The 21,736-nt window shown below is 41.9% G+C and overlaps 9 protein-coding genes and 1 non-coding gene across 10 annotated transcripts; 5 read left to right on the top strand and 5 right to left on the bottom strand. All coding sequences in view use genetic code 12, as the record gives it.

The window, feature by feature from the left end:
• Positions 1-225: 225 nt before the first annotated feature.
• On the bottom strand, positions 226-1,956 carry FOB63_005338 (uncharacterized protein; the record flags this gene model as incomplete). Its single annotated transcript, XM_002616966.1, has 1 exon — positions 226-1,956. One exon carries the CDS (start codon positions 1,954-1,956, stop codon positions 226-228), a length of 1,731 nt encoding a protein of 576 aa, XP_002617012.1.
• Positions 1,957-3,180: 1,224 nt separating this feature from the next.
• Positions 3,181-6,720, top strand: FOB63_005337 (tricalbin; the record flags this gene model as incomplete). The annotated part of the gene is made up of 1 exon (XM_002616967.1): positions 3,181-6,720. One exon carries the CDS (start codon positions 3,181-3,183, stop codon positions 6,718-6,720), a length of 3,540 nt encoding a protein of 1,179 aa, XP_002617013.1.
• A 117-nt stretch (positions 6,721-6,837) lies between these two features.
• Positions 6,838-10,317, bottom strand: FOB63_005336 (DNA-directed RNA polymerase III core subunit; the record flags this gene model as incomplete). Its single annotated transcript, XM_002616968.1, has 1 exon — positions 6,838-10,317. The coding sequence occupies one exon, from the start codon at positions 10,315-10,317 to the stop codon at positions 6,838-6,840; it is 3,480 nt and encodes a 1,159-aa protein (XP_002617014.1).
• Positions 10,318-10,567: 250 nt separating this feature from the next.
• FOB63_005687 lies at positions 10,568-10,639 on the top strand. Its single transcript has one exon. It is a non-coding gene; the product is annotated as a tRNA-Cys (tRNA).
• A 201-nt stretch (positions 10,640-10,840) lies between these two features.
• RNR3 (Rnr3p) lies at positions 10,841-13,477 on the top strand (the record flags this gene model as incomplete). Its single annotated transcript, XM_002616969.1, has 1 exon — positions 10,841-13,477. One exon carries the CDS (start codon positions 10,841-10,843, stop codon positions 13,475-13,477), a length of 2,637 nt encoding a protein of 878 aa, XP_002617015.1.
• Positions 13,478-13,516: 39 nt separating this feature from the next.
• On the bottom strand, positions 13,517-15,052 carry FOB63_005334 (TFIIH/NER complex subunit; the record flags this gene model as incomplete). Its single annotated transcript, XM_002616970.1, has 1 exon — positions 13,517-15,052. One exon carries the CDS (start codon positions 15,050-15,052, stop codon positions 13,517-13,519), a length of 1,536 nt encoding a protein of 511 aa, XP_002617016.1.
• Positions 15,053-16,382: 1,330 nt separating this feature from the next.
• SRR1 (Srr1p) lies at positions 16,383-16,958 on the top strand (the record flags this gene model as incomplete). The annotated part of the gene is made up of 1 exon (XM_002616971.1): positions 16,383-16,958. One exon carries the CDS (start codon positions 16,383-16,385, stop codon positions 16,956-16,958), a length of 576 nt encoding a protein of 191 aa, XP_002617017.1.
• A 730-nt stretch (positions 16,959-17,688) lies between these two features.
• MTG2 (putative GTPase) lies at positions 17,689-19,254 on the bottom strand (the record flags this gene model as incomplete). The annotated part of the gene is made up of 1 exon (XM_002616972.2): positions 17,689-19,254. One exon carries the CDS (start codon positions 19,252-19,254, stop codon positions 17,689-17,691), a length of 1,566 nt encoding a protein of 521 aa, XP_002617018.2.
• A 299-nt stretch (positions 19,255-19,553) lies between these two features.
• DBP8 (ATP-dependent RNA helicase) lies at positions 19,554-20,864 on the top strand (the record flags this gene model as incomplete). Its single annotated transcript, XM_002616973.2, has 1 exon — positions 19,554-20,864. One exon carries the CDS (start codon positions 19,554-19,556, stop codon positions 20,862-20,864), a length of 1,311 nt encoding a protein of 436 aa, XP_002617019.2.
• A 72-nt stretch (positions 20,865-20,936) lies between these two features.
• Positions 20,937-21,530, bottom strand: FOB63_005330 (uncharacterized protein; the record flags this gene model as incomplete). The annotated part of the gene is made up of 1 exon (XM_002616974.1): positions 20,937-21,530. The coding sequence occupies one exon, from the start codon at positions 21,528-21,530 to the stop codon at positions 20,937-20,939; it is 594 nt and encodes a 197-aa protein (XP_002617020.1).
• Between the last annotated feature and the right edge of the window lie 206 nt (positions 21,531-21,736).

The following is a 21,736-nucleotide window of genomic DNA, read 5'->3' as shown; positions in this document are numbered from 1 at the left end:
CTTTAAGTATTAGTTGAGTCGCAGGTAAAAAGTTAAATCGTTCACGTGATGTCACCGTCGTAAAATGCACAAATCTGTGGGGAAATAGGTCCCGGGTTTCCCCGGGTACTCCTGGTGCCCCACCTTTGGTTAATCACTAGCTTCTCTGTTGGGCCTTGCTTAAGTTAGTCTACAAACGGTTGGGGGCATAATGAATTTCAATACACACAAGACCTTCTTTCTTCTTTACTCTTCTCTCGCATCCATAAAGGAATCAGGTCCTTTGATGGTGACTTTACTGGATGTTTCCAGATAAGTACCTTCAGTTCCTGAGTCGAAGCTTTGCTGTGGTGTGACGTAGTTACTAGTGAAAGAATTTTGATCAGTATTGTGCGTTCTCGTTGTCTTGAAGGAGTCGTGAGATATCATACTATCAGAAGTGTGGACAGTATAATTTGAGGCTAAAGATCCCGTTTGAACCTCCGTTACAGCATTCTCCTGAGTCAGGCTAATATTTTGAGTGAACATCATCGATTGCGTTTGAAGTTGTGATCCACTCAAATGACTAGCTGGTGTAATACTATGCGCCGGGTTTATAGACAATAAAGAATTGGCGCTTTGTACTTCGCTATGCATAGGCGCGGCAGGGGTATCAGATTGGCTTTCCAAGTCTATCGAAAAGTGATCAGTATGCTGAGAGTGAAGTAACGGCTGTGTCTCCCCGATTGAGAACCATTCGTTACACAAGGGACATGTACGCTTAAAGTGGATAAGCCAATTAGAAAGGCATTTTTCATGATACAAATGTTTGCACTTTAGTACAAGTACCCGCAGATGTAGAGGCATAAATCTATCGAGGCAAATGGCACACTTGAACGTGAGGTAATAATCTTGAGAAGCAAACAATAAGCCCCAATTTTTAAACAGGCGTATATCAACTCCATTAATCCATATCTCGTTGCGAGGCTGTTGCAGCTCAATTTCCTGTCCAGCAGGTAAATCTTCGGAAGAAGACAGAATTTGCGTCATATCGCATGTTTGGCCAGTAGCCCCCAAATACTCAGGAAATTTCAGTACCGGTATTAAGTGATCCTGATTAAATATGTAAACAGAGAGCGTTTTCACTAACTTCTCATTAACAGAATTCAGTATCTGTCTATGGCATAGTTGGAACCCGCGTATGCACAAATAAAACACTATTATTGAAACCGTTGGAGAAATAGCGATCAGCATCAAGAGGCTAAGCCAGTTATCAATTGACAAAGTTTTGATGCACAATATTGGATCCTGTAATTCGTAGCTGTAAAGCTGAATATAATCTTCATTGGTGATAAATAGGACGGGAACAGTTAGTAGGCCATCTCTATTGAAAGTATTAGAATACATCGTGATCAAGCTGTGGTATGGCTTGTCATCAGCAACTATGATAGCTCTTGGGTTTAAGTTAGAGTCTAGTAAGTTTTTAACTTTGTCCACAAAAGAGCAGTTCCCTCGTAGGACTATAAGAATTTTATCGTTGAGCTTTTCATCTGGGGACAAGGGAGAACATGCCAAACCTGTAACGAATTTGTAGTTTCCATGGATTGGAGTCCCTAATATGGGGCTAAATGATGCATATCTACCAACAAACTCCTTCGTTTCGTTCGACGTATTAAATGACATGAGCAGATCTACTGGAAAGACTGATCTCATCACACTCGGTCCCAGAATGTCGATCACCGAGTCTGATGCGGAAAGAGAGGAACGTGTCATATGGTCCACTGGGTTACTTTCCAGTTCATTTGAATATTCAGCATGGTCACGACTGCGGTTTTCATGATGTTTACAGAAGTGTGGAATTCGCAACTGTTTCAAGGTATTCTTTGTCAAGTAAAGTGCATCTTCTAACTCAAGTTGAGATGGGATGACTAAATGATAAATGAGGAGGAGAGTCGCCACAATGCTCGAAAGCACAGCTAATCGGAGGGGGAGTATCATTGCAAGCGAGAAAGCACTCAGTGGTTTAACGCGAATCTGGGGATTCTAATGGTCCCTCATGTCTGTACAGGTTATGGCGTGAGATACACTAGAAATCAGACTCAGAAATCTAGAAGTGACCTATATATTTTGTATCAATTTCTCGATATGCAATACAGTGTTCCCAAGTTATTACGTGTGTGAATCTTAGAGTAAATGGGGATGATGCCAATTTTTTATCGCAAATTTTAAGTTTCCAATTTTTCGCCACTTTGATCGCAAGACTTACAAAACGCATGCACGCAACCAAACGACGATCTTCACAACATAATGTTGAAAAAGAGTTAGAGGCATACTAGAAGTTTTCAAAAGCGGAAGGTTAATAATTTTACAGATGAAAAGAAAACCACAAAAGCAGATAAAAAAACAACAGTAAATTAGGATCTCATACACACAGTTCATGACTTGAAACAGGTTGCTCGCAACCACACGCGAGAGGGGGGGGGGGGGGGTTACACTTCATGAAACAAATAAACACACTCGCGCCTTATGAAACGTGAAGAATGAGCCTGCTTCCTCATTGTGGTCACTTTCCAGCCGTTATAAGGCATAAAAATCGTCCTTCTAGTATTTGCCTCATTGCACTATCTATTTCCTCTTTCGGTATCCTTATTTTATTATGCAAGTGAACAATTCACGCGATTGTGCATTGCTCTTGACACGAGTCTACGAACTTCTAAAAGCTACGCCTTTCACAGGAAAGAGACAGAGACAACAATAAAATAAGAAATACTAAGAAAAGGACAGAATTAGAAGAGAAGCAAAAAGTTCGAAACGTCTGAAAACAAGCGTGCATGTTTATGTACATAGTTGCTTAGTTGCTCGTGCGCTATTGGCAGATAAGAGGAACCATTTGTGTATCGGAGGAGAAAATATTGAAAGTTGTCTCTATTCCCTAGAGGTGTACCTGACTATAAATATCTCTTTCCTAACTTCTCTTTCATTCCCAGCCAAAGATTTAAAAATTACAAGGTTCTACAAATTTGGCCTTTACACGACTCACATGTAGATTGCGGGTCTTAAATGTTCAACTCAAAATTATTGAACTGTAATCATCATGAGTGCAGCAGCCGGTGCAGAAGCATCCGATGTATGTATTTTCAAGCAGAAAAAGGAGATAAAGTTCAATTGATTAGCTCTGAAGGACTCCAGAATGGCTTACTAACTTTCGAATAGCCGACGGAGATGTTGCAACCTCCTCACCAGCAGAAAGTCAAGCAGAAGCCTCTTGAGGACAAGACCTTGAAAGAAGAATCTTCTGATGATGTAAACACGTCTACGGTTGATTGGACAATTAGCGAGGACTATGATATGTCGAATGTGAAGACCAAGCCTCCTCCAAGACAACCTGTCGATGCAACATTTCAAGGATGGAAAGAAGTTGGCCATTGGGAAAAAGCAGACACATTGACAGCAGAAGATGAAGTGATTGATTTGTTATCCCGTGGTTCTTTTTTAGATACGCTCTTACCTAGCGTGGCATATGGTGACTGGTACCACAATGCTGCCTACTTGATTTTAGGCGGGTTATTGTCCTGGGTTGTCGGTTGGTTCCGTTTTTCATTAGCTCCTGTGTTTTTCATCATGGTTGCTTGTGTTATTTTATACAGAAGCTCCATCAGAAAGTACAGACAGACTTTGAGGGAAGAAGCCCACAGAGAGTTCACCATTAAGTCTATTGAAACCGACTACGAGACTATTGACTGGCTTAACATCTTTTTGGAAAAGTTTTGGCACTTTTTGGAGCCTTCAATAGCCCAAATTGTGTCCGAACAAGTAAACCCAATCTTGGCCTCTTCTCCTGCTCCAGCGTTCATCAAATCATTATGGCTCGACTCTTTCACCGCAGGCACTAAGCCTCCAAGAATTGATATTGTCAAATCATTAGCCGGAACTGCGGATGATGTCGTTGTTATGGACTGGGGATGTTCGTTTACACCTAACGAGTTAGCTGACTCTAGCAACAAGCAAATGAAGAGTAACGTCAACCAAAAGGTAGTGGTAAAGGTAAAGCTATTTGGACTCACAATTCCAGTCGCCGTATCAGATGTTTCATTCAAATGTATGGTTAGAGTTAGATTGAGAATGATGACTGCTTTTCCTCACATTGAGACTGTCAATGTTTCTTTGTTGGAAGCGCCTGAATTTGACTTTAACTGCAGATTGTTGTCCCTGGCTGCGTGGGAAGTTTTAGCATTCCCTGGATTGTATCCATTTATCAACAAAATGGTGAAAAAGTATGCGGGACCGATGTTGTTTTTCCCTCTTTCGTTTCAATTAAATGTCCTGCAAATCATGGCAGGCTTCCCAATGAACTCTGCAATTGGTGTTTTACTTGTTGACCTCAAGTCCGCTCGCGGTTTGAAGAACTATGGAAAACCTAATAACACCGTCGACCCGTACTGTACCCTTGGATTTGGCAAAGAAATTTTAGCTAAAAGCAAAATCATCGAGAACAATTCAAAGCCCGTCTGGAATCAGAAATTGTACATTCCTATTTCATCTACTGCGGAGCCATTAAATATTGCAGTGTTGGATTACAATGGAAAGAAAAAAGATCATCAAATTGGCACAGTGCAGTTTGATTTGGATGTCTTGAATGAGTGCACCAAACAGGATGGCATCACTGTTCCCGTTATCCGTAACAACAAGGCAGTGGGTGAATTCAAATTTGGTTACCATTTCATGCCAACATTGATTCCTCATATGGAACCAGATGGGGCTATCGTACCACCACCTGATTTGAACACTGGTATCGTTAGAGTCGAAGTTTCTGAGGCAAGAAACTTGAAGTCTAAGGATGGAAAACCAGTCTCGACCTATGCTGAGATATTCTTGAATGGCAACAGTTACATCAAGACGAGTGTAGTGAAGAAGAACAATGCGCCTTCTTGGGGTACAGCCAAGGAAAAGATTATCGACAACCGTGCAAAAACAAAGGTTAAAGTTGTGCTCAAGACATCAGATGATAAGACATATGGCACAATCATCACTAGTTTGAATGATTTAATCGATGCATCCCAAGTTGAGGACCCATGGTTCCAATTTGCTAAAGGTGGTGAGATTAAACTTAGCACCACATGGAAATCGATCAGGTTGGAAGGCGCATCGGGTGCTGGTGGCTATACCACACCAATAGGTGTATTGAGAGTGTCTGTCAAGCGGGCGGAAGATTTAATCAATTTGGAGTCTATCGGTAAAGTTGACCCATACACTCGTATTTTGCTCAACGGCATCCAAAAAGCTAGAACTACTCCACAGGACTCGACATTGAACCCAACATGGAATGAAATTTATTACGTGCCCGTGTCTTCGCCAAACCAAAAACTTACCTTGGAAGTCATGGATGTGGAAAACCTTCATGCAGACCGTACTTTAGGTTCAGTTGACGTGAATTTACGCGACCTCATCAATAAAGACGAGAAGGGTAAATACATTGAGTCTGTTGATGATTCGGAAAGAGCCTCTAAGTTGATTTACAAAAAAGAGCCCAAAGGTTCCATTACGTACTCTTTGTCCTTCTATCCTGCGCTACCAGTGATGTCACACGAGGAGATTCAAGAAGAGGAAGAAGAGAAGAGAAAGCAAGAGAAGGAAAAGAAAGAGAAGCTGACCAAAGACGACCCTTCGAAAAATGATAAGGCGAGTGAGAAGAAGAAGGAAAGCAAGAAGAGTGATGAAGAGGATGACGAAGAGGAAAAAGAACATTCTAATAAGCTCAGATTGGACTTGGATGAATTGTTAACTTACACTAGTGGTGTGTTGGCTATCGAAGTTCTCGAAATCGAGTCTTCCAAGACTGATTGCTTCTTACAAATCTTTGCAGACAACCACGGTCTTCCCGATTACGTCACTCCGAAGTTGAAACAGAAGTCCACCAAGATTAGGGCGACTGGAGATATGACAATTAAGGAATTGGAATGGTCGAAGGTCAACTTTAGGCTCGCAAAGAAGGAGGAGCACAACAGAGCTGAGAAACCTCTCAGTGAAGTGACGCTTCCAGTCATGCAACTTTTGAAGAATGGCTATAACTCTCCAACCACCATTGAATTGAGTGGTGCTACCGAGGCTTCGGTCAAGTTTCAGGCGTCTTGGATCCCAATTTTGTACAAGAATGGAATTCCAGCGCTGGACAGCAAGGACAACTGCGGTCACTTGAAAGTAATCGTTGTTGGTGCTGATGATATTCCGGCTGGAGACAGCAATGGAAAGTCAGATCCTTATGTCAAGTTATTCTTGAACACCGATAAGGAGAGCTTTTTCAGAACCAAGAAGGTAAAGAAGACTTTGAACCCTGTTTGGAACGAGGAGACGTCTGTTCCTGTGATAAACAAGTATGACTCTACTATCAAGGTTGAATGTTATGACTGGGATGTTGGTTTGGAACAAGACGACTTCTTGTGTTCTGGAACAGCTAAACTTTCCGACGTTACTACAGAGGGCGAGACTGAGATTGATGTGGAATTATTTGACGATAAGATTGAAAAGGCAGGTGTTGCACATTTGAAATTGTCGTTCAAACCAGATTTCATTCTCAACGTCCGTCCCGAAAGTTCTACTCGTATTGGTGACGCTTTTGGCGCTGTGGGTACCGGTGTAGGGGCTGGAGTGGGTGCTGTCGGAAGCGTTGGAAAGGGCGTCACTAAAGGCCTTGGAAAAGGCGTTGAAAGTGTCGGAAAGGGTCTTAGAAAGGGTCTACACTTGGGCCGGTCCAAAGACGATTAGTTTTACTCAAGTAAAGTTTGTTTTCAATTGATTTAAAATTAAAAAGTGCCTAAAATGTAAGAAGTGTATTTTTGTGAGCACTTGTTGCTCATTATGCAATTATGTATAGTGTGATGACTAGAACACATCACCCAACTTCAAACGTGGCGCGATGTTCATGGACAAAAGTTCCTGGAATAATAACTTTGCTGCGTATGGAATGGTCATCTTAATTACATGCTCAGAGCTCTTACATGTGCTGCACCATGAGCTGTAACCCATTAATCCACAATTGTTGCACACATCTACCTCAAAGGCATCTGAGGATATCATCAACCTTTCAAGCAATAACTGAGAAGCACCGTAAGCGATAACACAATCTCTCTCCATCTCACCCAATCTCAAACCACCATCTCTGGATCTACCTTCGGTAGGCTGTCTTGTCAAAACAGCTCTTGGACCTCTGGATCTCGCATGCATTTTATCCAAAACCATGTGTTTCAACTTTTGGTAGTAAATTGGACCAAAGAAGATGTAGGCTTGCAAACACTCACCTGTGATTCCAGAGTACAACATATCTTTTCCGGAATAGTTGAATCCCTTGTCTACTAAAATCTTGGACATGTCTTCCAACTTGGAGCCACCAAAGCAAGTACCGTATTCTAGTGTTCCATTCAAAACACCAGCTTTACCAGAGATCAACTCTATCATCTTACCGACAGTCATACGGGATGGGAAACCATGGGGGTTCATGATGATGTCAGGCGAAATACCCATATCATTGAACGGCATATCTTCGTGCTGGACGATTATACCACAGACACCTTTCTGTCCATGACGAGACGAAAACTTGTCACCTAATTCTGGTCTTCTAGTCTGTCTTAAAAGAACCTTGATTAATGCCTGATCATTGTCACTAACAGACATCATTACTTGATCCACATAAGAAGGTTCTGGACCCCTGTAGTAGGCAGGCGTTTCCCTGTGAGATTCAGCAGACTGTGGTTGATTGTGATCTCCCAACACTGATTCACCCGCATTTGTTGGCACTTGTTTGTTCGCATACACTTGGCCATTTTCAATCCGCATGCCGACTTCACCCAATCCATCAGGACCCAATGCGTTGTGAGCAAAGATAGGGTCACCGTTTTCATCCACACGCATACCAGCAACGATATCTTTGGTGTGGTTAGGATATCTTTTCAAGACGATGGTGTTTTTACGCACCACCTGGCATCTTCCGAAACCTCTATCGATAGATGACTTATTTAAGACCAAAGCATCTTCAATATCATAACCAGAGTAAGACATCACCGCCACAGTAGCGTTTTGACCAGCCGGAAGCTTATCATATTCAATCAATTCAATAGTCTTCGACTTCACCATTGGCTGTTGTGGATAAACCATAAAGTACAACAAAGTGTCAATCCTTCTAAATTGATTGTACGCGATAGCACCAATTGCTTGCTTACCCATAGCACATTGATATGTGTTTCTAGGAGATTGGTTGTGATGTGGGTATGGAATCAAGCCCGCAACAGCACCGAGGACTGTGAATGGTTCAATCTCCAAATGTGTGAAACGGAGATGTGGATTCTCAGCCATATCTTTCTCATATAAGGCAATCAACGAGTCATTTTCTTCATTCACATCCAAATACTCAACAAGACCATACTTCAAGAAATCGTCGAATACCCAGTCTCCACTCAATAACTTTTTCAAGTGATGCGCTTCAACACGGGGTTGTCCTGTGACTTCATCCACAATAATCAAGGGCCGACACACACGACCACCATCCGTGGCAATATGAACTGCTGCTTGGTGAGAGTTTGTAAAAATGGAAATAAACTCTGACACTTTCCCTGACCTTCTCAAACGACGGAAATCCTTAACGAACTTCACTGGAAATCTGGTTGTACCAACCATAGTACCATTGAGAAAAACGCCGTAGTTGCCCTCCGTATAAATGGTAGCAGAGTCAATGCTATAAATATCCTCACAGCCCAAAATGAAACATAAGCGCTTGATTGGTTCTTCTTCATCATCAGTTGTGATGTGTGTCATCAACGCCAAGTTTTTCACCAAACCACAGGCTTCACCTTCTGGTGTATCCGATGTACACAACATCCCAAATTGGGAAGGCTGCAAAGCTCTGGGTCCAGAAACTTTACGAGACTTTTCAAACTGAGAGGAGATACGAGTCATCATACCCAATGCAGAAATGTATGATAAACGTGATAAAACGTGAGTGACTCCAGCTCTCTCCATCTTGAAACGTTTCAAAGACCAATTACCTGTGGAGATAGCACGATTCATTCCCATTGTGATGTTGTTAGAGTGAATGTTGATCGACAACAAAGCGTCAAATTCCGAGGTTCGGCTCGGCTTCTTCAATATCTTATCAATATTGGCCTTGAAGTCTGTGTTGAACTTTTTGAACAAATCCTCGAAAAGCAAAGACATTAATTGACCAGCTAATTCCAAACGCTTATTACCAACGTAATCTCTATCGTCAACCATAGATGGATTGTGCATAGTCATTAACACCTTTCTGGCCATGATAGCAATGTACAAGGCTTTTTCACGAAAGTTTAAGTCAGACACTGTCAAATGGGCGATAACTGTTGTGGCAATGGCTTCAATACCCTCTTGAAGTTGCGATAACTTAGGAGCACCAGCCCGACGAACTGTTTTCACTCTCTTACCGATATAAAGAAGAGCTTGTTGTTGAGTAAAAATTTCGAGTTTTGCGGCTTCTTCAAAGTTTATAGCGAATAAATCTTGGTATTGCGAGTTAGCACCACAAACAAGCTGTAGTATTTCCATGTCCGAAACGATACCAGCAGCTTTCAAAACAACCACAATTGGAACATCTTCAGCAATGGAATTGTGCTTCAAATAAATTTTTTCGTTCTTGGAGATCACGTATGTTTTCGACTTACGTTCGTGGGTCGAAGACGTGACAGAAGCTTGAACAATGGCTTTCTTTTCATCAGCTTCGACAATGATTCTGTTCTTCGAAAGTTGCTCTTGAATCAAGATAACCTTTTCCGTACCATTGACAATGAAGTATCCACCTGGGTCGATTGGACACTCCTCGAAAACCGCCATTTGATGTTCATCAATCCCATCCAAAACACACTTATTTGAACGCAACATGATTGGCATGCGCCCTATCTCCAAGTCTTTGTGCATAATGATTTTTCTGCCTCTTGTGTACTCAACGTCAACATAGATTGGAGCTGAGTATGTTAAGTCACGCAAACGACATTCATGGGGCGCCATTATAACTTCTTTAGTTCCTGGAGCCAGAGAGGACTTATGTCCCACTCTGATATCTAAGTATTTGAGATAGAATTGCGGATCCACATCAGATAGCACAAGTTCATTAGCACGAATGATCTTTTTCAAGTCAACATCCACAAAATAGTTGAAGGAATCCAAGTGTTGTTTCACCAAGCCTTTAACTTTCAAGAAAGCAGGTAAAAGATTCCACTTGTCCTTCGCAGTGCTTATAGGATCGGTGAGTTTTTTACCTTTGTATTCATCCTGTAAAAGCGGCAGGAAAGCATCATCCATCTGGATATCCAGATCTTCCGATGCCTTTCTTTTTACCATCGCGATCAAGTTTGTATTACTAATTGAAGATCTAAGATGAGTTTAGTTTTTTTCTGCCGATCGCGATGTACGGGTGCGCACATTGCTCACAAACGTCGTTACACACTCTTCTGCAGCTATAAATGAGAAGCAAAGTTCGCTTCTATTAATGACATTGAAAGCTAGAAAATATGAAAGCGACATGAAGTCATACTCATAAGTAATAAAATTAGATGATTTATTACCCTCTAGATCATTCCACAAACAAGAAGCTCGTGTGGCGCAGTGGTAGCGCAGCAGATTGCAAATCTGTTGGTCCTTAGTTCGAACCTGAGCACGAGCTTCTTTTTTTCCTATTTCCCCGTAACGATGCAAAGGTCCTCGAATCTTTTGATAAAACTGCGAAACGAACTGTGATGTGAACGTGCATGCTTGACGGCATGTGGGGTTGCCACCATAAACGGACATGTAATGAGGTACTGCACATTTAGTGCCATAAAGAGACTTGCTTAGAATGATGAGGTAGAGCTTTCAACTTGAAATCATGACGACAGTTGTTTATGAAATTAATGGGAGCAATCCGTTCCAAATCGGAAGACTCCGAAAGACTTTGGATGAACTAAATAGGGAACTAGATATATCTTCATCGGAACTAGAATTGTCCATGAAAGCGATTGAGAATTCGCTACCAGCATCTCTAACTGTGAACCAACTTTTGGAGCTTGTTGCTGAGACCCTAGCACAGCGAGTCGTTCAAAATCCGGATTTTGCTCTTCTTGCTGGGCGTGTTGAGGCCTATCGAGTACAAAGGCTTGTCGTAAGTCCTTTTTCCACCAATTTTTCGAGGCTAGAAAATGGTTCCAAAACTGAAAGCAAAATCAAAATGGATCTCGGTTTGGTCTCGAAAGATGCTGCCGAATTTGTGGCTAGAAACTCCGATTACCTAGATAAATTGGTCCGACCAGAAAGAGACATGAATTTTACATACTTTGGGATGAGGACCTTATGCAAATCTTACTTTTTGCAAATTGACAACGTCGTTGCCGAAACACCGCAATACCTATTTTTAAGAGTGGCTATTGGCCTTCACGGTAAATTGGATGACAAAAACGCACTCCAACGAGTGAGTGAAATCTACGATTTAATGTCTGAAAAATATCTCATATTTTCATCTCCCACTTTGTTTAGTGCTGGAACGAATAATAATTTCTTATCGCTGTGTTTCTTGATGGGAATAAAAGAAGATTCCATTGATGGGATCTTCAAAACGTTACATTCAGCAGCTTTAATTCTGAAAGGCTCCGGTGGTTTGGGAATTCATGTTCACAATATAAGAAGTAATGGATCTGCTATACTGTCATCTAATGGCACCTCAAACGGATTAGTTCCGATGTTGAAAGTCTTCAATAACACTGCAAGATATGTCGATCAGGGAGGAAACAAACGACCGGGCGCATTTGCTATTTACATCGAGCCTTGGCACGGGGACATCATGGAAGTGCTTGAACTTCGAAAGAATCATGGCCCTGATGAATTGAGAGCGAGAGACTTGTTCTTTGCCTTGTGGATCCCAGATTTATTCATGAAGCGGGTGAAAAATAACGGAAAGTGGAGTTTATTTTCCCCAAGTAAAGCTCCTGGTTTAAGCGACGTCTATGGAGAGGAATTCGAGAGTCTTTATCAAAAATATGAGGAAGAAGATCTTGCTTGCACAACCATTGAAGCAAGAAAATTGTGGATGCATATTCTTCAGGCGCAAACAGAGACTGGAATGCCATTTATGCTTTATAAAGACGCATGTAATCGGAAACTGAATCAAATGAATTTAGGGACTATAAAGTCATCTAATCTTTGTTGCGAAATCGTTGAATATTCATCCCCAGAAGAAACTGCTGTATGCAACTTGGCACTGCTCGGACTTCCCACATTTGTAACTGCAAATGAAAATGGTAACGTCGCCTTTGACTTCAAGAAACTCCACAAAGTTACAAAAATACTTGCTCGCAGTCTTGATAGAGTTATTGATGTAACGAAGTATCCCATTAAGAGTGCAAAAGTATCCAATTTGAAACATCGTCCTATTGCGATTGGTGTTCAAGGGCTAGCTGATACTTTTTTAGAACTTCGATTACCCTTTGACAGTGCTGAAGCAGCAACCCTTAATAGCCAGATTTTTGAAACTATTTACCATGCAGCCATTGAAAGCTCTATGGAGTTATCCAAAGAGAAGGGTTACTATGAAAGTTTCGAAGGATCACCAGCATCAAAGGGTAAACTCCAATTTGATTTGTGGAATTATAAACCGGATTTTTTTGATGATTGGGATGAGCTTAAGGAACAAGTAAAGAAGTACGGCTTAAGAAACTCTTTACTTGTTGCTGCAATGCCCACGGCCTCTACATCACAAATTTTAGGATTTAATGAGTGTTTTGAGCCTTTTACATCGAACATTTACAATCGCAGGGTCCTTTCAGGTGAATTTCAGGTAGTCAACAAGTATCTTGTTAAGGACTTGAGAGCTCTTGGAATTTGGAACAAGGCTGTCAAAGATATGATTATTATGAATAATGGGCTGGTCCAAAATATCGATATCATACCTCAAAAGCTTAAAAAGCTCTACAAAACAGTGTGGGAAATTAGTCAAAAGCATATCGTTCGACTAGCTGCTGAGAGAGGAAGATTCATAGACCAACTGCAAAGTATGAATATTCATTTGATGAATCCAACTTTCGGAACACTAACTTCTTGCCATTTCTTTGCTTGGGAGCAAGGACTAAAGACGGGGATGTATTATTTGAGGACACAGGCGGCAGCAAGAGCTATTCAGTTCACTGTTGATAAACAAGAGATAGAGGCGAAATTGAAACTGATGGTGGTACCAGAAGTCTCGACCCTTCCCAAACGAAGGTATATTTCAAGGGAAAGATTTTCTAAGCATCAATTAAGCTCTGAACAAAATAGCAGAAAACGTCTCAAGAAAGCATTGATTACACCTTCACCTGCGGACAGTGAAGGTTGGGATCTGGTTGGAGAATCACAAGTTGTAAAAGAGACCGAAAGCTTTTCTCTGGCTACATTCGAAGCCAAGCAAAACATTGACGATGACTACAATATTCATGATAGTACTCCTTTATCTTGCAATATATCTGACATCGAGGGATGTGACGCGTGCTCTGGTTAAATGTTGGGAGTATATAATGCTAATAGTAATCACTTACAATCACCGAAATTTACGACTAGCGAAGTCGGCCACCTGGTGCATTCCTTCTGCTGTAACGAAAAAGCGCAATTTTGTCTTATCTGACCAAAGAAGCACACCAACTTCTGTAGCATAATTGCATAAAACATCATACTCATTCTGATTTTTGAAGTCCTTAAAAAGATACCCCTCAAATGTCTGAATTCGGTCTAACTCCAACTGCCAAAGTTTTATTTGATCTACCACATTTGGGGGAAGGATTTCCAAACGATGCTGAGCGACACCGGAGTCAGAAGACTTGGATTGTGGTGCTCCACCGGCTGTGTTTATATTATGGCTGGCATCAAATTCAATTTTCTTATCCAATTTCTCCTTTGCAGAAGTTCTCATCTGGGAATGGGCATGAGTCTCGAGAAACTTGATTATCTGGTCTGCAGTGATTCCATTATAAAGTGCTTTCCTGATAGACTCTCTTGTAATTTGACCAATAACCATATTGGCGAAACGTACTTTCAAATTCACAAACAAATTTAATATAGCAATCTCTAGAGGTGAGTTTGTATATGCATAAAGCTTGAAGTTCGTTTCCAAAATAATCTGACCCAGCTGAGATTCACCAGCCTCTGAGGTGACATGTTCCTGGTCCTTCGCTCCAGGGTCTTCCAAGGTTTGATTTAAAGCCATCGACGGAGTTTTCAATCCCGTGGACTCTGAAGTTAACGTAGTGGCCAATCTCGTTGGGAAGAATCTCGTAGAATTTTCCGATCGTTGATAGACGAGCCCATAGTCTCTTAGATCTGGCAACATACTAAGTTGAGTATCACTTAAACTAGAGACCGCATATGCTTTGCCTAACTCTAGCGATCCTAGGATGAAAATGAAATTCAAGACATCGACGGGATCCATATTTAATTCTTGCGTCAAATTAAGGTACTCCAACAATAGAGTCCATATCTGTACGTTGACATCCTGCAACAAGAACTGAAAGCCACTGTTCGTAATCTTGAGACTATACGCGCTCGTACCATGCCCTTCCATGAGGCCCCCCAGTTTCAAAAGCGAGAGTACAGACTTGGAAGGCACAGTCGGGAGTTCCGTTCCCACCATAAAATGCAAAATTGTTTCCCACTTCTGCGATGCAAATTGATCGAGGAACTTCACATCTATTGGATGCTTGTCCGAGCCAGGTACAATTATACCGAATGCATTGGGGGCCTGTGAACCTGTCAAACAGTCTCTGAAGTTGTTTCTGAAAGTTTGATGTAGGCGAACATGAGTTCCGCTCTGGTCTTCCTCTATCAAATGCAAAGCGCGGAGACGCTTGAAAGACTCATACTGAAGTTTGCGAGCTTGAGGTTGGCACCATTTTTCTAGATCTTTAACGGCAACAGGCTTGTCTGTGAAAACCATACTCACAATGTAAAATTTAGCGAGAGGGGGAAGTAAACGAAAAATCGACAAACATGTTGCTGGTGCATCATATAATTTAGATTGAATCACCTTAGGAAGCCCTTCCAAATGCTCATTGACGGTGAGTTTAAACAGATTAGCTGACATGACACACCAGTACTATACGATGGATGTGCACAACTGTAGATAGTAAGACGATCTGAATAATACATGCAGGTCGGAACCTACTAAGAACTGAAAAGGAAGAGCAACGTGAAAGTGAATAAGATAAGATATTAGTCCGGAATTGAAATTTAGCCCCCTTGTACCTGTGGTTTCTAAGTCCACTGCCCATGGGAAAAAGTTTGATGCAAGGAGTCATACTAAGTTAAAATTGTACACGGTGACCCAGGCTATAACTCTAAATGTATGGTAATCTATGCTAACGCTTGAAACATAGACAAGAAAAGATAGAGGCAAAAAAAAAGGCCCCTATAAAAATGAAACCACTCGACGTCACAACAGGCCACAATTTGTGTTTGAAGAAGTACCATCTCCATTCCGCACCTACCACATCGGAATACCCGGCCAGAATCGAGAATGCGATCCAGAAATTCCGGTTATGGATAGGTGCAGGCTTTAGGAGAGGAATGATTGAGAGAACCTAGTCACTACGGAAAACTAAAGGCAGACGAGGCCCCTCTGTACTGACACAAGTTCGGAGATAAAAAAAAAAAGAAAAGAACTTAGATGGAGATGCGCAAAAAGACAGAAGCTTGTACCAGTATTGGGCTAAACTGTCTGTCCTGCATTTCGGTAAAAGATGGAAGGACGTTTTGAGAGTATAGTATGAACGAATGCTTTCACCGAAGAATTCAACCTGTGAACACCATAGATTGTTACCGAATATAATTTTGTTTCCAACAATCTCATCACAATACAACAGCATATGTCGCGGTTCAAATTTATATCTGAGACACCCGAGACCAGCGTCTGTATTTTCTATGGTGCATTCCCCTCAATCTTTTAGCCCGTACCACTTTTTCTCTATTATATGAAGGAAAAGTCAATCAACAGGCCAGAAACACCAAACTCACACATAACCACTAGAGGCGGACAAAATTCGTACCTTGCAAGAAACAGAAATAAAACAACATTTCAAGGGAAATAATTTGGCCCCGCTGCAACAAGCAAATAAAATTTGATGATGCAGACTAATTAACAATTTAGATTGAGCGGGGCGGCCCAGAGCAAGTCCAAGATGCACTACTGCACATTTTTTCTCTTCTTTTCCTGCAGAAAGACACATACCAACCCGCCCGCGTCGCGCAACTCTAGCATCAGCCTCGCAGTTGCTTCTTTGTATCAATATAAAGCAGCGCCTTCCCCCAAAAAAATGCTAGGGCTATTTGCTATTTCCAAACAGTTCTTATCTTTTAATACGACCTAATTTGACGGTATCAGCCTTATACACCACCTCCTTGGGTTTACCTGTGTGATGATCGTTACTCCCGTATCTGAAGTAGAGGGAGAATTCTTCAAGACTTGGCTGCCCTCCATGAAATCTACCAGCAGCAACAGCTGCAACAGCAAAAACCACATTGATACCAGAGACATAAATCTGTTTTATCCGTCTCCTGTCGAGGACTCGGAGGCTTTCATTCCAAACAATCAACCATACTCGTTCCTTCTCGTTGATGATAATGAAATTAATCTCCGGATATTTCGGAGAATGCTCTTGAAGCTTTTTCCGAACGCATCAGTGCGCACAGTACAAGAGTCGGCACTGGTGGAAATAAGCCATCGTACGCTACTGCATTATCACCTTATCTTCTTGGACATCGAAATGCCCATTGTGACTGGAACGGAGATTGCACTGAAAGTACGGTCGTCGCGCGAGTTGGATCAAGTGGGCTTGATTGCCGTAACGACCAAGTATCTCTGTGCAGATTTAGAACTCTACGAAAAGTTGGGGTTTGATTTTACTTTTCGCAAGCCTGTGGAGTACCCTACGAACTATATTCTCCAGAAAATAGAGCAAGTGCTTCAAACAAGATGCGGCGGTCGCGTCTAACGGCTGGTATGTTAGGTAAAATGGGTTGGATAATTCGGGTTATAGATTGGGAAATGTATGGATATACGATTTAAAGTTTACATTTTAGAAGACATTCTATTAGAGCTTGTAAGAGTTGAGAATTGGTGTTGGTCGGAACGGAATCTTATGCGCGCGCGCTTCTAGTGCATTTCGGATGCATGACATCGGACGTGTGCCTAGACCTGCTTCTGGGCTTGGAAAAGAGGCGCCTTGAAAAAAGTCCGCCATACATGCTAAAAGTTGCCCGAAATGTAAAACTTGGGAACAATTAACACTCCGAATTGGGACATGAGTGCATGCATATTTGGCGCCACCCCCCTCGCCAAAGAGAGGGTCTAGTTCAAATCTACAAATTGTTATTTGCTGGCCGGATGTAATATCCGTGGCTAACACTTTGTAGAAAGATTGATAAGACAGAAACATTATTGTATTCGTTTTTATGTTGACAGTATTGTAACATAAACTTCGGTTTCATGTGTTTTTAATTTGTGCCATTATCTTTAGCTTTGATTTCCTTGTTTGGCAGATTTCAATACACACCCAATATGCGCTGTATCGGAACAATACAAATAATCCGTAAAACTCACATTGTCTCCTTCATATGAGGACAATTTGATTAGTCGAAGATGTACCTAGTTTCATGCTTACTTTCGTTTCATATGTAAACAAAGGGTTGCAAATGCCCTTTCAAGCATTCTTTAAGCCTCGTTCACTTTTTAGCAAGAGCACTCATCATCTGAATACACTGATCAATATTCTCTCCACGAGGTGCGCACACTGGAATACATTTCCAGGCGGCATCGTGGCTTTTAACGTACTCGACGAGTTTCTTGTAAGAGTTCCCATTCTCAACCAAATCTGCCTTTGTTCCAATGACCATAACGTTTTTACCCTTCATTCTTTTAGTCCCGATCTCGTTCATCAACGTTTGCAAATCAAGAGCTGGATTTTCCGACTCCAACGACACCACAAAAACTAAGCCTCCGCTCCGTTCAATATGCCTCAAAAAATCCATGCCCATTCCTCGGTTCTCTGAGGCGCCCTTGATGATTCCTGGAATGTCGGCCACGGTAAAAGGATCCTTGTCTATTGTCGTAAATATAGTTCCGATTGTAGGCTGAAGTGTAGTGAACTCCCAATGACCGACTCTGGGCCTAGCTTTAGATATGGCTCTCAACAAACTCAGTTTCCCTGCATTGGGCAAACCCACAAGACCCAAATCGGCAATGAGCTTCAACTCGAGAATGAAGTATTCACATAACCCTTGGCGGCCCTTCTTACTAAATCGCGGGTTCCGCACATTCGTCGTAAGAAAATGCATATTTCCCATTCCACCTTTGCCTCCTCTTAAAATTAATACAGGCTTCTCAGTAGGTTTGTTAAAGTCTAAGCCTAGAACAGGAAATTGGTCGAAAGTCAATTCCTCGGCAATGATTTCGCGGTCGTAGTCTTTTACTTGTTCATTGAGTTCAGCAAAATAATCCCTTTCCCTGTGGTACTCTTCATCCTTTTCTTTGAATATCCAACCTTCACCGGGTTCATAGTCGCCACGGAAAAGTTGTATGTCACTGGCCTCAGTCATCTTCACGCCCATTTTGATTTTGGAGATATCACCTCCAGATTCACGCAATTGGTCTTTCACCAAGAGAGGATCCGGGATCCATCTCATGGTGGTTCCAACAGGAATCTCTAGAATAATATCTTCACCACTTTTACCGTCGAGTTGACTGGAAGTTCCCGGCCTTCCATTCCCTGCATTATAACTTCTCTTTATTTTGTGCAACAGACTGACATTGTTCACAACTTGTACATAGATATTGCCACCATCACCACCATCACCACCATCTGGTGGTCCAATCGGACGATTTGCATCTCTCAAAAATGAAACACACCCGTTTCCACCATTTCCAGTATGAAGGCGAAGAAGTCTCAAATCAACAAAAGTTCGTTGCTCAACTTTTTGGCCCTGCTTGTAGTTGTGATGATTTCCACTGAAAATCTTATGTGAATGGTGGGAATCTCCCAAGAAGTAATTATCCATGGGGATTTCACAGTCTCGCAATCCAAGATCGTCGGTAGATTTGACAGTGTACTCTAGGTTCTTGTATGCTGCGTTCGATTGCAACTGTGAATTTTGATCTCCAAACAGGAAACTGGACTTTGGAATATTGGCAAATGGATCTATTACTGGTACATCTTCAGTGATGGCCTCATTGAACCTTCTAGTAATCTGTGAAAAAGACCGATATTTCGCAAATCGTTGGAATCGAAGCATGGTCAACTTTAGCAAATGGTGTCTGGAAAAGTAGCTGGATAGTGATACCGCACACGTGACCACAACGTGAACATTTCTATGTCTGAGTATAGAAGAAAAAGAACACCAAAGAAATAAAGATAGAAGTGCAACCGACCTTCTATATGAGATAGACTTTTCTAATTCATAGAAATTCAGTCAACTCTTCGTAGACATTCTTCCATAACACATAGAAGACAAATGAGGATGTACGGGTGTGGTACTATCTTCAGATGAGCATCGCGGAAAAGGCTGCAGAATCATAATCCGTTAAACCTAAAATGACGTTTCTGGAACTAGGCGTTGCCAAGTGGCTTGATGAGTCGCTAGCGGCAATGAAAATAAATTCGCCGACTCTGATTCAAAAAGCATGTATACCCGAGATTTTGAAAGGGAAAGACTGTATTGGTGGTGCAAAGACAGGTTCTGGTAAAACCATTGCTTTTGCTGCTCCTATGCTTACCAAATGGTCTGAAGACCCTATGGGAATCTACGGACTTGTTTTGACGCCAACAAGAGAGTTGGCGATGCAGATTGCCGAGCAATTTGCTGCTCTCGGTGCCCAAATGAACATCAGGCTCAGTGTTATAGTGGGAGGTGAAGATATCGTGAAGCAGGCATTAGAACTACAGAAAAGACCACATTTTGTCGTTGCAACACCAGGCCGGTTGGCAGACCATATTTTGAACAGTGGAGAAGAAACCATTAAGGGCCTTCGAAGCGTTAAGTACTTGGTTCTAGATGAAGCCGACCGTGTGCTCAGCAATTCCTTCAGCAAAGATTTGCAGAGATGCTTGAGTGTTTTACCTGATGCTTCCAAAAGACAAACACTTTTGTTCACTGCCACGGTCACTGACGCTGTAAGGTCGTTGAAGAACAAGCCTACACCAGAGGGGAAATTACCGGTGTTTATGCATGAAGTGGAAACTGTGGATAAAGTTGCCATCCCATCTACTTTACTGCTCTACTATGTGTTTGTACCATCGTATGTGAAGGAAGCTTATTTGCATACTATTCTTTCGCTTGAGAAGTATGCCACCGTGAATGTCATTATCTTCGTCAACAGAACGAGGACAGCAGAGCTTTTACGAAGAACATTAAGAAAATTGGATTTCAGAGTAGCATCTTTGCATTCTGAGATGCCTCAGCTGGAAAGAACTAGTTCTTTGCACCGTTTCAAAGCGCAAGCCGCACGTATCTTGATTGCAACCGATGTTGCATCGAGAGGTTTAGATATTCCAACCGTCGAACTTGTCATTAACTACGATCTTCCAGCTGATCCCGATGATTTCATCCATAGAGTCGGTAGAACTGCTAGAGCTGGAAGAAAGGGTGACTCTGTCAGCATTGTTGCAGAGAGAGACGTCGAAAGAGTTCATGCCATTGAGGAAAGAGCAAACAAAAAGATGGAGTTGCTAGAAGAGGTTGATGATGATAAAGTCGTGGGTACCTCTCTAACTAAGATGACCACTGCTAAGAGAGAGGCTATGATGGACATGGATAAGGAGAATTTTGGCGAAAAGAGGCAGATCAACAAGAGAAAGCGCGAGCAAGCTGAGAAGAGCAAAACAAAGAAGAAGAATAAGACTTAAGTTAGTGTACATACATCAAGAAGCAAATATAGATTATGCGGGCAATACACGCGCAAGTCAAGGTAGAAGGTATTATTTCCTTTGAGTGAGTCTCTCCACAACCAAAGAAATATTGATCCCAATAAGAGTCATAACCGCTGCACTCACACAAACCACCATCAGCATATTGTTTGTTGATCTAGTATGTATACGCTTCTGCGAGTACTTTCTGACTGTGCGAAAGTAGTTCCAACCACTGACTATAAGAGTCCCAAAGGCAAGAACCACTAATATAAACGAAACGACACTGTTAAAGGTAGTATCGTCAAAATGGCCCGAGCCACTATCTCCGTCCCCGCTAGAGGTGTCGAGGCGGAAATTCAAAATCATCCCTATGGCAGTGAAGTTGAGCGACGTAGCAAAGCGCACGAACGACAAAAGAGTTCTTTCGCTTTGAAGCACATCACGGGGTTCACTCAGGGAAACCGGTAGGATATGAAATCTGGGGAACCATCTAGGCTGAGAGGTGGCAGGTTCATCCACAGGGTCGAATGGTTCAGGAGAAAAACTTCGAACCTGCTCGAAGCTTGATATGGAAGAATCAGAGGGAATTGATCGCGATTCGTCGTCCTCAGTTATTGTATCAGAAAAAGGATTGTGTAATCGTTGTGTCCGTTCGGGATCCATAAGGCATTAAGGATATCAGTAGAAGTTGTAGAAGCCGCGCATAAGAAGAGACGCCACACCTGAGATAATATTTCATGGAACAGTGGTTATTATACTTGCTCTTGATGGACTCTGCAATTTGAATTTTCGATAACCCCCTTTCCTAATCATAGCCTACGGACACGCATACATGGAATCTGTAAGCTTCCAGTCGAGACACTACGTTC

The sequence above is a fragment of the Clavispora lusitaniae genome (assembly GCF_014636115.1).
Source record: "Clavispora lusitaniae strain FDAARGOS_655 chromosome Unknown tig00002663_pilon, whole genome shotgun sequence".
NCBI classification, from domain to species: Eukaryota; Fungi; Ascomycota; class Pichiomycetes; order Serinales; family Metschnikowiaceae; genus Clavispora; species Clavispora lusitaniae.
The sequence above is the reverse complement of the archived record's forward strand: the minus strand, read 5'-3'. Positions and strand labels throughout refer to the sequence as shown.